Here is a 14,861-nt window from a genome sequence, read left to right as displayed (position 1 = left end):
TCTGCGCGTTATTCCAAAAGTTCTTTGGTGTGGGCCTTTTTTGAGACGAGTGCATCAGATCGCACTGCTGCTATTTGCAACATATGTCTCAAGCGTATCTCGCGTGGCCAAAACATCTCCCACTTGGGCACCACATGCTTGACCAGACATATGTTGACCTACCATGCAGTTCGTTTGCAAGCGTATCTAAGAGACCCACACCAAAGAACAAAGAGGACCTCTCCTTGCTCCTCATCAGCTGAGATCTCCAACCCCACTATACCTTCAGTCCTCTCTGAGACCTGCACTGAGAGGAATGAAGGTGTAGAATTAGGTGTGTCACAGCCAAGTACTTGTGGGCAATCTGCTTTCGGTACACCAACGTCAGATTGTACCAGGCAAATTTCCCTGCCCCAGCTGCTGCACCGCCGAAAGAAGTTTGCTCCTAGCCATCCACATGCCCAGCGGTTGAATGCTAGCTTGTCAAAATTGCTAGCAATTCAACTGCTGCCTTTTCAGTTGGTAGACTCTGCCCCCTTCCGTGAGTTTGTGGAATGTGCGGTTCATCAGTGGCAGGTACCCAAACGCCACTTTTTCTCACGGAAGGCGATTCCGGCTCTCTACCAGCATGTGGAAGGCAATGTCCATGCCTTGCTGGACAGGGCGGTCAGCGATAAGGTGCATATTACCGCTGACTCATGGTCCAGCAGGCATGGACAGGGACGTTACCTAAGTTTCACGGCGCATTGGGTGACTCTGCTGGCAGCTGGGAAGGATGCAGGACAAGGTGCAGTAGTGTTGGAGGTTGTGCCTCCAAAATGCCGCTACTAATGATTGTGACACACCTCTCTCCTCCACCCCCTCCTCTTCTTCTTCCTCCATGGCCTCTTCCTGTGCTTTGTCCTCGGAACCAGCGGTGCTCCATAGCCGTTCAAGGGGCTACGCAAGTATGCAGGCCAAAAGATGCCATGCGGTGCTTGAGCTGGTGTGCTTGGGGGACAGGAGCCCCATTGGGGCAGAGGTTCTGTCAGCTCTGCAGGGGCAGGTTCAGAGGTGATTGACGCCACGCCAACTTAAGGCAGGAATGGTGGTTTGCGACAATGGCACCAACCTCCTCTCTGCCCTCTGACAGGGACAAATGTCCCATGTGCCCTGTTTGGCTCACGTCCTTAACTTGGTGGTGCAGCGGTTCTTGGGCAGGTACCCGGGCTTACAGGATGTCCTGAGGCAGGCCAGGAAAGTCTGTGTGCATTTCCGTCAGTCATATAATGCCAGTTCTCGGCTGGCAGACCTCCAAAAGGAGTTTAACCTGCCCAAGAACCCCCTAATCTGTGACATGCCCACCAGGTGGAACTCAACGTTGGCCATGCTGCAGCGGCTGCACACGCAGCAGAGGGCCATCAATGAGTACCTGTGCGACTATGGCACCAGGACAGGGTCAGGGGAGCTTGTTTTTTTTCCCCACGCCAGTGGGTCATGATCAGGGATGCATGCACTGTCCTGTCACCATTTGAGGAGGCCACGAGGATGGTGAGCAGTGACAGTGCATGCATCAGTGATACTGTCCCCCTTGTCCACCTGTTGGAGCACAGGCTGCGTGGAATAATGGACAGGGCACTTGAGGCAGAACAGAGGCAGGAAGAGGAGGACTTCCTTAGCTCTCAAGGCCCCCTTTATCCAGACAGTGTTTCTGCATGCCCGCTGATCACACAGGAAGAGGAGGAGGAGGAGGAGGATTGTGTCAGTATGGAGGTGGAGCCTGGCACTCAGCATCAGCAGCAGTCTTTAAGGGATCAGTCCCAAGAAACACATGGACTTGTATGTGGCTGGGAGGAGGTGGCTGCGGACCATGTCATCCTTAGTGACCCAGAGGACTCCGGACCGAATGCCTCAGCAAACCTACGCTGCATGGCCTCCCTGATCCTGCAAAGCCTGCGTAAGGATCCTCGTATTCGTGGTATCAAGGAGAAGGACCCATACTGGCTGGCAACCCTCCTTGACAATTTTTTAGTCCGCAGCCCCAAGGTATGATCGGTTCCAGCAACCATCGCCAGCGTCTGTTTTACATGGTGCAGGAATACCTAGGGGCAAGATCTGACTTTCCCACCGAAAATCCTCGGGGTTACTGGGTCTTGAGGATGGATCACTGGCCAGAGCTTTCACAGTATGCAATTGAGCTACTGGCCTGTCCTGCATCCAGCGTTCTTTCGGAACGCACATTCAGTGCTGCTGGAGGCTTTGTAACCGATCACAGGGTGCGTCTGTCCACCGACTCGGTCGATCGACTGACCTTCATAAAAATGAATCAGTCTTGGATCACCACCAGCTATCAAGCACCTGATGCTGATGTAACCGAATAATTTTTTTTGAAATCTCAGATCCCTTCAAAGATTGCCTATGCTGATGCTGAGTGACTATCCTGAGTAATTATCCTCTTCCTCCTCAATGATCACGCTGATATCTTGTAAGAACATTTTTGGTTCTGGGCGCCGCCACCAGTGCCTAAGGCCCAATTTTTTAGCCCCTGTTTAACAGGGGCGTTTAATTACAATTTTTGATGCAATACTTTGCAGCAGGGCTCGTTCCTGCGTTCCAATTAGAGTATCTGTGAGGGGTTGCAGTGTTTGTTGCACCAGCACCAATGCCTAAGGCCCAATTTTTCAGTCCCTGTTCAACATGGGCATGTAATTGCAATTCTTGATCTAATATTTCACAGCAGGGCCTGTTTCTGCGCCCACCCAGAGCGAGTGAGGACTTACAGTGTTGTGGCACCAGCACCACCACCAAAGGCCCAATTTTTCTGCCCCTGTTCAACAGGGGCGTGCAATTACAATTTTTGATGCAATACTTTGTAGCAGGGCTCGGTCCTGCGTTCCAACTAGAGTATCTGTGAGGGGTTGCAGTGTTGTGGCACCAGCACCAGTGCCTAAGGCCCAATTTTTCAGCCCCTGTTTAACAGGGGCGTGTAATTACAATTTTTGATGCAATACTTTGCAGCAGGGCTCGTTCCTGCGTTCTAACTAGAGTATCTGTGAGGGGTTGCAGTGTTGTGGCACCAGTGCCTAAGGCCCAATTTTTCAGCCCCTGTTCAACAGGGGCATGTAATTACAATCCTTGATCTAATATTTCACAGCAGGGCCTGTTTCTGCAACCCCCCTCAGATGCCCACCCAGGACCACCAAGGATGGCCACCACTGATGACCACCAGGTATGGCATCCCTGGTGGCCATGGGTGGCAATGTGTGCCCACACATGATGCCAATCAGTGCCCACCAGCAATACCTGCCAGTGCCTTCTAATCAGTGATGTCAATCAGTACCATCTATCAGTGTCCATCAGTGCCCATCAGTGCCCCCCATAAGTACCCATCTGTGCCCCCTTTTAGTGTCCATCTGTGCCGCCTATGAGTGCCCATCAGTGCTGCATATCAGTGCCACCCATCAGTGCCCATCCATGCTCATCAGTGCTCACCTATCAGTGCCGCTTATCAGTGCCCATCAGTACCACCAATAAGTACCCACCAAGAGTGAGTGAGGACTTACAGTGTTGTGGCACCAGCAACACCACCACCACCAAAGGCCCAATTTTTCTGCCCCTGTTCAACGGGGGCATGTAATTACAATTCTTGATCTAATATTTCACAGCAGGGCCCTGTGAGGGCTTACAGTGTTGTGGCCACAACAACACCTAAGGCCCAAATTTCTTCTGAGTATATAGGGCAGGCCCCTACTTTCAAACATCCAACTTACAAATGACTCCTACTTGCAAACGGAAGGAGACAACAGGAAGTGAGATGAAATCTACCCCTAGGAAGGGAAATTCTCTCCTGTATAAGTTAATATGGGAAAAACATTTCTCCTTTCCACTGATGCTTTATCACCAATCCTTGTTTCACAAAAAAACCCAAATTTTCAAAAAACATTTGTCATTGGGACAAAAAGTGAGGTGAAATCTTCTGAAGAGGAGCACAGACAGCAAAACAAATGTCACAGGGGTGATAACCCTTCCCTATGTTTTCCAAAAAGCTTAAAATAGATTTTTTGGCTGGAGCTAAACACGTTAAAAATGTACCAGTTCAAAATTACAAACAGATTCTACTTAACAACAAACCTACAGTCCCTGTCTTGTTTGCACCGCCTGTATACTGCTGTTCAGAGTACAGAGCCTGTATACTAGACATGTGCATTCGTTTTCGTCCGAATGCATTTTCTTCCGAATTTCAGGTATTTTCGTTATCGTTTTAACAAACGATAACGAAAGTGCAGAATCCAAAAAACGAAAGATCCGACATAAACAAATGCTTTATTTTCGTTTTCGTTGCTACAACAGTTCGATATAGATAGGAGATTCGACATGATGATGACAATAGTGATCTGTGTCCATCGAACCTGTGGTCGAATGTGCCTAACCTTAGCTCTATTAGTCCAAGATTATTCTACATAGAGAGAAAAGATTCGACGTAGGGGAGAAAAGATTCGACGTAGGGGAGAAAAGATTCGACATAGAGAGAAAAGATTTGATGAAGGGGAGAAAAGATTCGACGTAGGGGAGAAAAGATTCAACGTAGGGGAGAAAAGATAAATAAAAATAATGATGATGATGAATGTTATTGGCTGATTGTAACCAAAGAGGAGGAGCAGTAAAATAGCTAGAACTAAGTACACACGTACTTTGGCTTATGGTGTCTGTTGAAAGTTCTAAGAAGATTAGACGGAGCAGGTAAACTATACGGCGTCCTACAGTTTAGCTGCTCCGTCGAATCTTCTTTGAACATTCGACAGACACCATAAGCCTTCAATGACAGATTCGACCTTAATTTGGATTTTCGGACGAATGCAATTTTTAACGAAAAACTAAATAAATAAAAACGAATTTCGGGAGTAACTAAATAAATTTATTTTTTGGACGAAAACGAAATTCCGAAACAAAATATTTCAGTGTGCACATGTCTACTGTATACTGCTGTTTCCTTTTTTAATTTGGGTGCGGGGTTCCCCTTAATATCCATACAAGACCCAAATGGCCTGGTAATGGACTGGGGGGTACCCATGCCGTTTGTCTCACTGATTTTCATCCATATTGCCAGGACCTGACAATACATTAAAGCCGCAAGCAGTTTTAAATGACTTTTTTTCCTTTAAAAATGACATTTTGTGCAGGGACTGTTCTAAGCACGGGAAACACGCACCACTTTACAGGCATACTATAGACACCCCCCAGGTACAATATTTAAAGGAATATTTCACTTTTTTTTTACTTTAAGCATCACTAAAATCACTGCTCCCCAAAAAACGTCTGTTTTTAAAAGTTTTTTTTGCATCAATACATGTCCCCTGGGGCAGGACCCAGGTCCCCAAACCCTTTTTAGGACAATACCATGCAAATTAGCCTTTAAAATGAGCACTTTTGATTTTGAACGTTCGAGTCCCATAGACGTCAATGGGGTTCTAACGTTTGTGCAAATTTTCGGTCCGTTCGCAGGTTCTGGTGCGAACCGAACCGGAGGGTGTTCGGCTCATCCCTAATCAGGAAGTAATGGACCTTGAACTCGGTCATTTTTTAGTACAGACCAGTGTTTTTTAAAGATCTTTTTTATGTGGTAGTGTTGTCTGGAAAAGGATGTAATAAAAGACCACTTACATTTTTGAGATTCATTTTGTTTTATTTTATCAACTACTAGGGAGTCCCTATTAAGGTTCCTTACTTGACTCATTTCCTTGTCCAGGGTTGCTACATTGTAGCCTTTTTCAATTAATCTACTTCTTAAAAGGGGTACTTGTATGTCAAAATCACTGATCTTAGTACAGTTACGTCTCAATCTGATGGCCTGACTTTGAGGCACTGATTCAAGCCAGGTCTTATGGTGGCAACTGTCTTTTGGTATATATGAGTTGCGATCGGTTGGTTTAAAAAAGGTGCTGGTGACCAGCTTATTATTTTCTGCTCAAATCTCTAAGTCTAAAAAGACAGACGCGAGTATAGGAGAGACGATCGGCTGCTCCTCTGAAAGGGGGGTCTGCACTGATTGTTTATCAGTGCAACCCCCCTCAGATGCCCACCCAGGACCACCAAGGATGGCCACCACTGATGACCACCAGGTATGGCATCCCTGGTGGCCATGGGTGGTAATGTGTGCCCACACATGACGCCAATCAGTGCCCACCAGCAATACCTGCCAGTGCCTTCTAATCAGTGATGTCAATCAGTACCATTTATCAGTGTCCATCAGTGCCCATCAGTGCTCCCCATAAGTACCCATCTGTGCCCCCTTTTAGTGTCCATCTGTGCCGCCTATGAGTGCCCATCAGTGCTGCATATCAGTGCCACCCATCAGTGCCCATCCATACCTTTCAGTGCCGCTTATCAGTGCCCATCAGTACCACCAATAAGTACCCATCAGTGCCCCCATTTAGTGCCCATCTGTGCCACCTATGATTGCCCATCTGTGCCGCCTATGAGTGCCCATCAATGCTGCATATCAGTGCCACCCATCAGTGCCCATCCATACCTATCAGTGCCGCTTATCAGTGCCCATCAGTACCACCAATAAGTACCCATCAGTGCCCCCATTTAGTGCCCATCTGTGCCACCTATGATTGCCCATCTGTGCCGCCTATGAGTGCCCATCAGTGCTTCATATCAGTGCCACCTATCAGTGTCACATATCAGTGCCCATCATCAATGCTCATCAGTGCCACCTCATCGGTGCCACCTCATCCGTGCTCATCAGTGCCACCTTATCAATGCCAGGCAGTGCAGCCTCATCAGTGCCCATCAGTGAAGGAGAAAAAGAGGTGATCAAATACCACCAAAAGAAATCTCTATTTGTGGGAAGAAAATGATACAAATTTTGTTTAGGTACAACGTAGCATGACCGCGCAATTGTCATTTAAACAGCGACAGCACTGAAAATTGGCTTGGGCAGGAAGGGGGGAAAGTGCCCTGTATTGAAGTGGTTAAAAAAGCTTCTAACTTCAACTGCTAATAACTGTTGCTAAACTTAGCACGTGTTAAATGGAGGTTTTTCACTGTCATTTATTAGCTGTCAACTGCCCCGTGTACATGAGGCCTTAGGCAGTTTTTTCTCTTGCTAGCACATGACATAATCTATAACATAGTTTACATAGATTACATATTCTTTCAACTTTTCTTTTTATTTTGTGTATTTTTGTTTAAACCTACATTAAACTGCAATTTGTTTTTCTTTTGCATCTCTTTTTTAATAATTTTGATGCTCTTGTGTGATACAATAAAATCAGCCTCTTAAAGTAGCTGGTTGGCTCACCATCCATAATGCCTGCAATCACATTTAGACATCTATCAAATATAATGTGTCGCAAAATTCTACAGACCCCTTATAGATTTTTACTGCTCTTAGACCCCTTTCACACTGGGGCAGTTTGCAGGCGCTGTTGCGGTAAAAATAGCGCCTGCAAACCGACCCGAAACAGCCTTCTCTCCAATGTGAAAGCCCCTGGAGCGGTGCGCTAGCAGGAAGGGAGAAAAAGTCCTGTTAGCAGCATCTTCGGAGCGATGAAGGAGCGGTGTATACACCGCTCCTGCCCATTGAAATCAATGTGGAAGCGCGGCTATACCGATGACAAAGCGCCTCCGCAGAGGCGCTTTGCGGTGGTTTTTAACCCTTTCTCAGCTGCCAGCGGGGGGTAAAACCGCCCCGCTAGCGTCCGAATACAATGACAGTAAAGCGCCACTAATAGTAGGCGCTTTACCACCGACGCACCTCCTGCCCCAGTGTGAAAGGGGCCTTAGTCCCTTAAAGAGACTTACTATATTAGTGACAAAAGTTGAAGAAATATTATTTTTAAGAGTAGGAGAAAGCTAGAACCTCCATCAGCTTTGTATTGCATGTGTCCCTATTGCAGATTTTCATTGACACAGAAAATGAGAGAGAAGCTCATTATTGGAGCCCTTGGAGAGCAGAAAACACCCAACATGGGCTATAACACTCTATTCAAAATGTTTAAGAAAAAGTTTTGGGTTAACTTTTTGTTTATTCGCAAGACTGTTTAGGTTTGGGTTTAGGATGGAGTTTGTGTAATAGAATTTACTGTATACTGTGCAGTGCTTGCCTGTACATTGCAACAGCAAACATAATAATGCAAAAGAAGTGGATAATATTCTTATAACCAATACTCTGAAGATTTTTAGTAGTCTAGCAGAATTTGCAGAAGTTACACCAGGGTTTTGATTTGCATTCCTCTGAACCAGAGCGGCAGGAGTTTTAAGATGCCGAGCATGATGCACAAGAGTTAGCTTTGTAAGCTTTGGAATCTATGTAGCTAATATATATATATTTTTATGGATTGAATCTTATTAAAAGTTTTATTATTAGAGCAATAGTGGCATCCCCAAACAGAGCAATGTACAAATCACAAAGTGAATCCTGATATGGAATTTTTAATTTATTTTGGTGAGATATCGTATGGAAAATGAACTGGATGGATGTGAAACTATGTAAATATATTAAGATTTCCCCCTTCCCCCCTCTTGTTACCCCTCCCCTTCTCCTTTTTATGTAAAAAGTGTGAGGTTGGGATATGATCCAGTTTGTTCCAACTAGCATTAGAGGTCTGTAGATTTTCTATACAACTCATATTTATTATAAAAAAATCTTTTTGAATAATTCATTTTTAATAAGGAATAGTTGGGATATTGTGTAGTTTGAGAGTGGTTGGTCCTTTTTGACCACGCTGATTGTTATCTAAATTCAGCGTGCATCATGGATCCCCTCTCTGTACTTTGCATATCATAATGAGGCTTATTTTCACTAAAAATATGGCTGACCGAGGCTCAGATTGAGGCCTGGTTATCTGTGTGTTATTTGTAATGTAGTGATTCAGATCGAGGCTTGGCTATCTGTGCAATGTATAAAATGTGATGACTCAGCGTGTCGCCATGCCCCTGGACAATGTCAACCTATGACAAAACGCATAGGGAGGAGCGACGCGCTGATGTCACCAATCCTACACATGTCCTAGAATGATGGGTTCTGTTTGTTTGTGTGTCTGCCGACACACTAAACCTAAGACGCATGTAATCAGCTGATGTTGCAATATTTTAAATTACAATACATTTTAAAAGGATTTTACACCATGTGGAGCATTCTGGTTTTTTGAAGAAATTCTCCCATGTAACATGGTGTCAAGTGGTGAACCTGTGTAGGAGAGTATCCGGATCTGGGGAAAGGCCTTGGCTGAGTTAAAGCCACAAGTACAAACAACCCTTTGTAATGGGGGTCCACAGGAGCTGGTAAGCGAGTTTTTCAGCTGTTGGTGAAGGCACTGATGTTTAAGATCACTACAAGGTGGTGGATGGTGGCGATCGATACAAGAAGTTTTATAACTTATCACAACACTTGTGGACTGTTTATTATTTTTAATCAGAATTTATTACATTTGTTTGATTAGCGCGATCGATCCTATATATTTTTACATAGGTAATAGTGATCTAGTGTTATGATGATGAAGAAAATATATTTTGAATGTTTTTTTTTTTGTTTCAGAAATGCAGCAGCACTTTGACAAGTGTCGCCAGGATGTCAGACAAATCATTTAATGAGTCCTTCAAGAATGTATCACAAGTGTTCTCCGGTCTGGATCTGCTCTTTGATTTAAAACCTCTTTTCATTCCCCTATATGCAATATTAGTGACTGTGGCTTGCTTGGGAAACAGTGTTTTAATCCTTCTTATTGCTTTCACTGAAAAGCTTCACAACACTACTAATTTTCTCATTGGAAACCTGGCAGCAGCAGACCTGGTGATGTGTATTTTCTGTGTCCCACTGACTGCTTCCTATGCATTTGAACTTCATGGATGGTTGTTTGGAGAATTCATGTGCCATTTTGTCACATTAATGCAAGCTGCAACTGTATTTGTATCTGTGTTATCTCTGACTGCCATTGCTGTAGACCGCTATGTTGTAGTTGTCTACCCTATTCGAAGAAGAATAGGATGTAAATCATGTGCTTATATTGTCACTGCACTCTGGATGATCTCTATTGGAATTTCTTTGCCAACATCTATGCATACTCATTATCTTGACCTAAAAGATGCTGGCCATGACATGATCATTTGTGAGGAAATCTGGAAACACCAAGAAAAACAGAGGCTTCTTTATTCATGTACAATGCTGCTGCTGACTTATATGCTTCCATTATCTGCTGTCACTATTTCCTACTGCGCTATTGCCTATCATCTCAGGAGGAGGAATGTTCCAGGGGCTGCAAGCCACAACCAAGATAAATGGGCTAAAAAAAAGCAAAAGACCTTCCGAATGCTTTTCATTTCAGTCATGGCCTTTGCCATATGCTGGCTGCCTCTACAGGTAGTCAATCTCATCCGGGATGTTGATGAAGAGTTTACCATCCTAGATAAGGACTACATTAATATCATACAGGTGTCCTGCCATCTTATTGCGATGAGTTCTGCATGCTACAACCCCTTTATCTATGCCTCGCTGCATGACAAATTCCGTTTTCACATTAGAAATTACTTTCACCATCATAAGAAGAGAGCCAGCACCATGTCAAGCAAGAACTCCAGACTCAATACCTGTTCTACACTGGCTGATGTTCCCATAGTTCTTTCAGAGAAAATTACATTTCAAAGAAGATTCTCTTTTAACTAATAGCTTTTAGTGGTTTATTTAAAGTCAAGTGAGCATCACCTTGTGAAGTTAAATGTGCTATTTATAATGTGAAGTGAGTCAAATCTGCTGCTTAAATCCAATATATGTGCAGATCGCCATATCTTATCATATTCATAAATCCTGTGCAGTTGTACAATCATACAAACCCAAACTTCTCAAACTCAATCAGTTAAACAGGGTCAAGAAAAACAATCAAGGATTCTAAATAGTTATTGCTCCAAAAAAAGACAATTGAACTCAGGGACTTACATACACATATTAAAACACTCCCAGTGACTGAGATTTCATGTTAATAGCATAATATATTGTGTTTGTAGGTAATTTTTTATCTAGTTTCTTGAATTATTTAATGGTTTGGTTTTCTGGGAATATTCCATATAATAGACACTTAAACCTAAATTTGAAAGATGGTAAAGCAAATGTTGCTAACATGTTTATCGCTGAAGCAGGAAGAACCTGTATGTACTGCAATTCTCTCCGCTGGTTAGGGGCTATGTACAGTGATATCACTCTTTAAATGCCCATTTGAGCATAAGGAATGCCGCGTACACACAAGCGGACTTCTCGTCGAACTGAACTCCGAGGGATTTTTCAACGGAGTTATGACGAAACGGACTTGCCTACACATGATTCCACCAAAGTCTGATCATTTCGAACGTGATGACGTACGACCGGACTAGAAAAGGAAGTTTAATAGCTAGTAGCTAATAGCTGCCCTTGTGTTGTTTTTGGTCCGTCGGACTAGAATACAGACGAACGTTTTTTTCGATAGGAATCAAGTCCGTCGGAAAGATTTGAAACATGTTCTATTTCTAAGGTCCGTCAGATTTTTCGACAGAAAAGGTCTGATGAAGCCCACACACGATCGGAATGTCCGACGGATTTGTTCCATCTGACCTTTTCTGCTGGAAAGTCCACTCGTGTGTACGCGGCATAAGTGTTTTATATGAAACGCAGAAAAATGTACCATTTCATAGACAGTGGGAGAAAGCAGACAACGTAACTAGTCACTTTAATTGTGTTTTGCCTGTAACATCTGTTTTTGTTTATCAAGTGGTAATATGCCTAAACTAACTGGTGAAAGTAGCAACCGCAACAGATCTAAAAGCTATGGGGAAGTTTAGAATTACAAAAATAAAGTTAAAGCTTTGAATTTCTTGCAAATTGGCAGTGGCAAACTGTTCAGTAGTATATCTTGTGAGTCTTCCTTTCACAGTACCACTTACTATTGTTTTAGAAGTTTAATACAGTTGTAAAATGTCAAAACAGAGTGCACAAAAACAATTAAAAACCACAACCCCACATTCCCCCATCCCCAATCATTCCTACAATATTCAAAACATAGACTTCAGATATGTGTTTGGCAAAACTTGGACATAGTAAGGACAGTATGCAAACACTCAACTAGGCAGCAAAAAGAGGGGAAAAGGCATCCCCCTCCATCCCCTCCAAAAAAAAAATGAAAGCGTATTATCTGAGAGAAAATAGCTACAAAACATTGTTCAACAGATGAACAGCAAGAAGCTTGGTTAGGCTACAACATTAAAGGGAGAGATTAGGCAGGTTTTATCTTGAAATAAACATTCTGGTGTATTACATGAGAACGATAGCCACAAATAATATTTAGTGGCTGGACAGTATGTAAGCAGCTTGGTAAGGTCACAATATAAGAAGGAGAGACCAGGCAGGTTTTATCTTGAAATAAACATTAGGTTCTATTATCTGAGAGTGTAAATGGAAAGAGGTAGGCATGGCGCTGTTCTAAGGTGCAGTATCGCATACCACTGTGTAACAATCTGTGTATCCCTATGTTATACTCCCAAGCAGTTAATGAAATGATAAACACCAAAATTAATGAATGTGTCTAAAGTGTCAAGTGCCTAATGTATACACTGGTGTGTACTGGTGCTGCCAATAAGCATATGCAAAAAAAAAAAGTAGACTTACTGTGATCATATATAGTCCATTCTTCAATCCCAAAAAACTTTAAATTAAAAATAATTTTGTGAAAAATTAATAGATATTCTGTGATCATATACAGTCCATTAGTTATTCCAAATAGTCAAAAAATAAAAAAAATAAAAATTCTTTTTATGTGTATAGATCACTAAGGCACGGATTTGAAGAGCACCTGTCACTTTAATTTAAAAAAAAATGGGGATTGAAGAATGGACTATTTATGATCACAGTAAATCTACTTTTTTTTGTATATGTGTATTGTCAGCACCAGTACACACCAGTGTATACAGTAGGCACTTAACACTTTAGACACATTCATTAATTTTGATGTTTATCATTTCATTAACTGCTTGGGAGTATAACACAGGGACTGTCAGGGCTGGGCTCAGCCCTTCCTTCTCTGAGCTGGCCGCTCAGCTGTTGGTTAATTGCCAGCTCCTATCTTTCCAAGTGACTCACTTGTTGATGATATCCTGCTCATCAGTCCTATTTACTTAAGCCGTCCAGTCCCAGATCTCTGCCTTCGCCTGGTCAACATCACAGAGATTCTCTCCTGCATGCCTGTTAAAGACTTGCTTGGCTGACGTTCCTTCTGATTTCAGATCCTGCTTGCTGTTCCACTATGCTGATTCCTGGCTTCCTGACCTTCTGGCTTGTCTATCAGTTCCAGTTACCTAACTTTGGCTGTTTTGACTACATTTATTCTATTTACTTTTATTATTAAACAAGTGTGATTTAACTGTACTTCTGTATCGGTCTGATTCATGGTTTCTCACTGTAGGCAAAGGCCATGAATTTAGAAGATGCAGTCAATCCACTTGTTGGTAATATTTTTTCCAGATTGGATGAGCAGGTTTACCACATGAATCATTTTGCCATTGCCTTACAGATGCTCCTGAGTCGCACAGCTCACCTGGAATCTCCCACTGTGGCTGCTCTGGTACAACCTGTGTTGCAGGCTGTCCCTGCTGCTGCTCCAGTCTCTGTGCAGGCACCCACCTCGAGAATTACCTCTATAAGAGGTATATCTGGTTCCGATCCACTTCGCCAGCGATTTGGGGCTGATCCAGTCCAATGCAGAGGGTTTCTCAACCAGGTTGAGATATACTTTGAGATTCTGCCCCAGGCATTTCCCATGGACAGAAGCAAAGCAGGTTCATGATTAGGGATGAGCTTAGAGTTCGAGTCGAACTCATGTTCGACTCGAACATCGGCTTTTCGCCACTTCGCTGAACAACGAACAATTTGGGGTGTTCGCGGCAAATTCGAAAGCCGCGGAACACCCCTTAAAAGTCTATGGGAGAAATCAAAAGTGCTAATTTTAAAGGCTTATATGCATGGTATTAAAAGTGTTTGAGGACCTGGGTCCTGCCCCAGGGGACATGGATCAATGCAAAAAAAAGTTTTAAAAACGGACGTTTTTTCGGGAGCAGTGGTTTTAATAATGCTTAAAGTGAAACAATAAAAGTGTAATATTCCTTTAAATTTCCTACCTGTGGGGTGTCTATAGTATGCCTGTAAAGGGGCGCATGTTTCCCATGTTTAGAACAGTCTGACAGCAAAATGACATTTCAAAGGAAAAAAGTTATTTAAAACTACTTGCGGCTATTAATGAATTGCCGGTCCGACAATACACATAAAAGTTCATTGATAAAAACGGCATGGGAATTCCCCACAGGGGAACCCCAAACCAAAAAAAAAAATGACGTGGGGGTCCCCCTAAATTCCATACCAGGCCCTTCAGGTCTGGTATGGATATTAAGGGGAACCCCGGCCAAAAAAAAAGCAATGGCGTGGGGCCCCCCTCAAAATCTATACCAGACCCAGGAAAAGAGGGGGGGACGAGAGAGTGCCCCCCCTCCTGAACCATACCAGCCCCCAAAACACCTTGTCCCCATGTTGATGGGGACAAGGGCCTCATCCCCACAACCCTTGCCCGGTGGTTGTGGGGGTCTGCGGGTGGGGGGCTTATCAGAATCAAGAGACAGTTTTTGACAATTCCTTTATTTAAATGCTTCTTCTTTCTTCTATCTTCTTTCTTCTATATTCTGTCCTCTATCTTCCTTCGGTTCCTTCCTCCATCTTCTTCTTCTGGTTCTCCTGACTCTTCCTCTGGTGTTCTCATTCGACATCTTCCTCCGTGACATCTTCTTCCCTTCTTCTTCTCGGGCCGCTCTGCATCCGCAATGATGGGAGGCTCCCACTGTGTGACGCTTCTCGTCTTCTGACGGTTCTTAAATAATGGAGGGCGGGG

General features: G+C 43.6%; 1 protein-coding gene across 1 annotated transcript in view; it reads left to right on the top strand.

Annotated features, from left to right (window-relative positions):
* LOC141117397 (prolactin-releasing peptide receptor-like) overlaps nt 1-12,848 on the top strand; it is a 534,208-nt gene extending 521,360 nt beyond the window's left edge. The window contains exon 2 of the mRNA XM_073610247.1: nt 9,503-12,848. Within this exon, the coding sequence (XP_073466348.1) occupies nt 9,536-10,627 (1,092 nt within the window). The 5' untranslated portion in view covers nt 9,503-9,535 and the 3' untranslated portion in view covers nt 10,628-12,848. The remainder of the gene's footprint in view (nt 1-9,502) is intronic.
* The last annotated feature ends 2,013 nt before the right edge of the window (nt 12,849-14,861 follow it).

This window comes from Aquarana catesbeiana, linkage group LG13 (assembly GCF_042186555.1).
Source record: "Aquarana catesbeiana isolate 2022-GZ linkage group LG13, ASM4218655v1, whole genome shotgun sequence".
NCBI lineage: Eukaryota > Metazoa > Chordata > Amphibia > Anura > Ranidae > Aquarana > Aquarana catesbeiana.
Note: the sequence above shows the minus strand (reverse complement) of the source record. Positions and strands in the feature narration are given on the sequence as shown.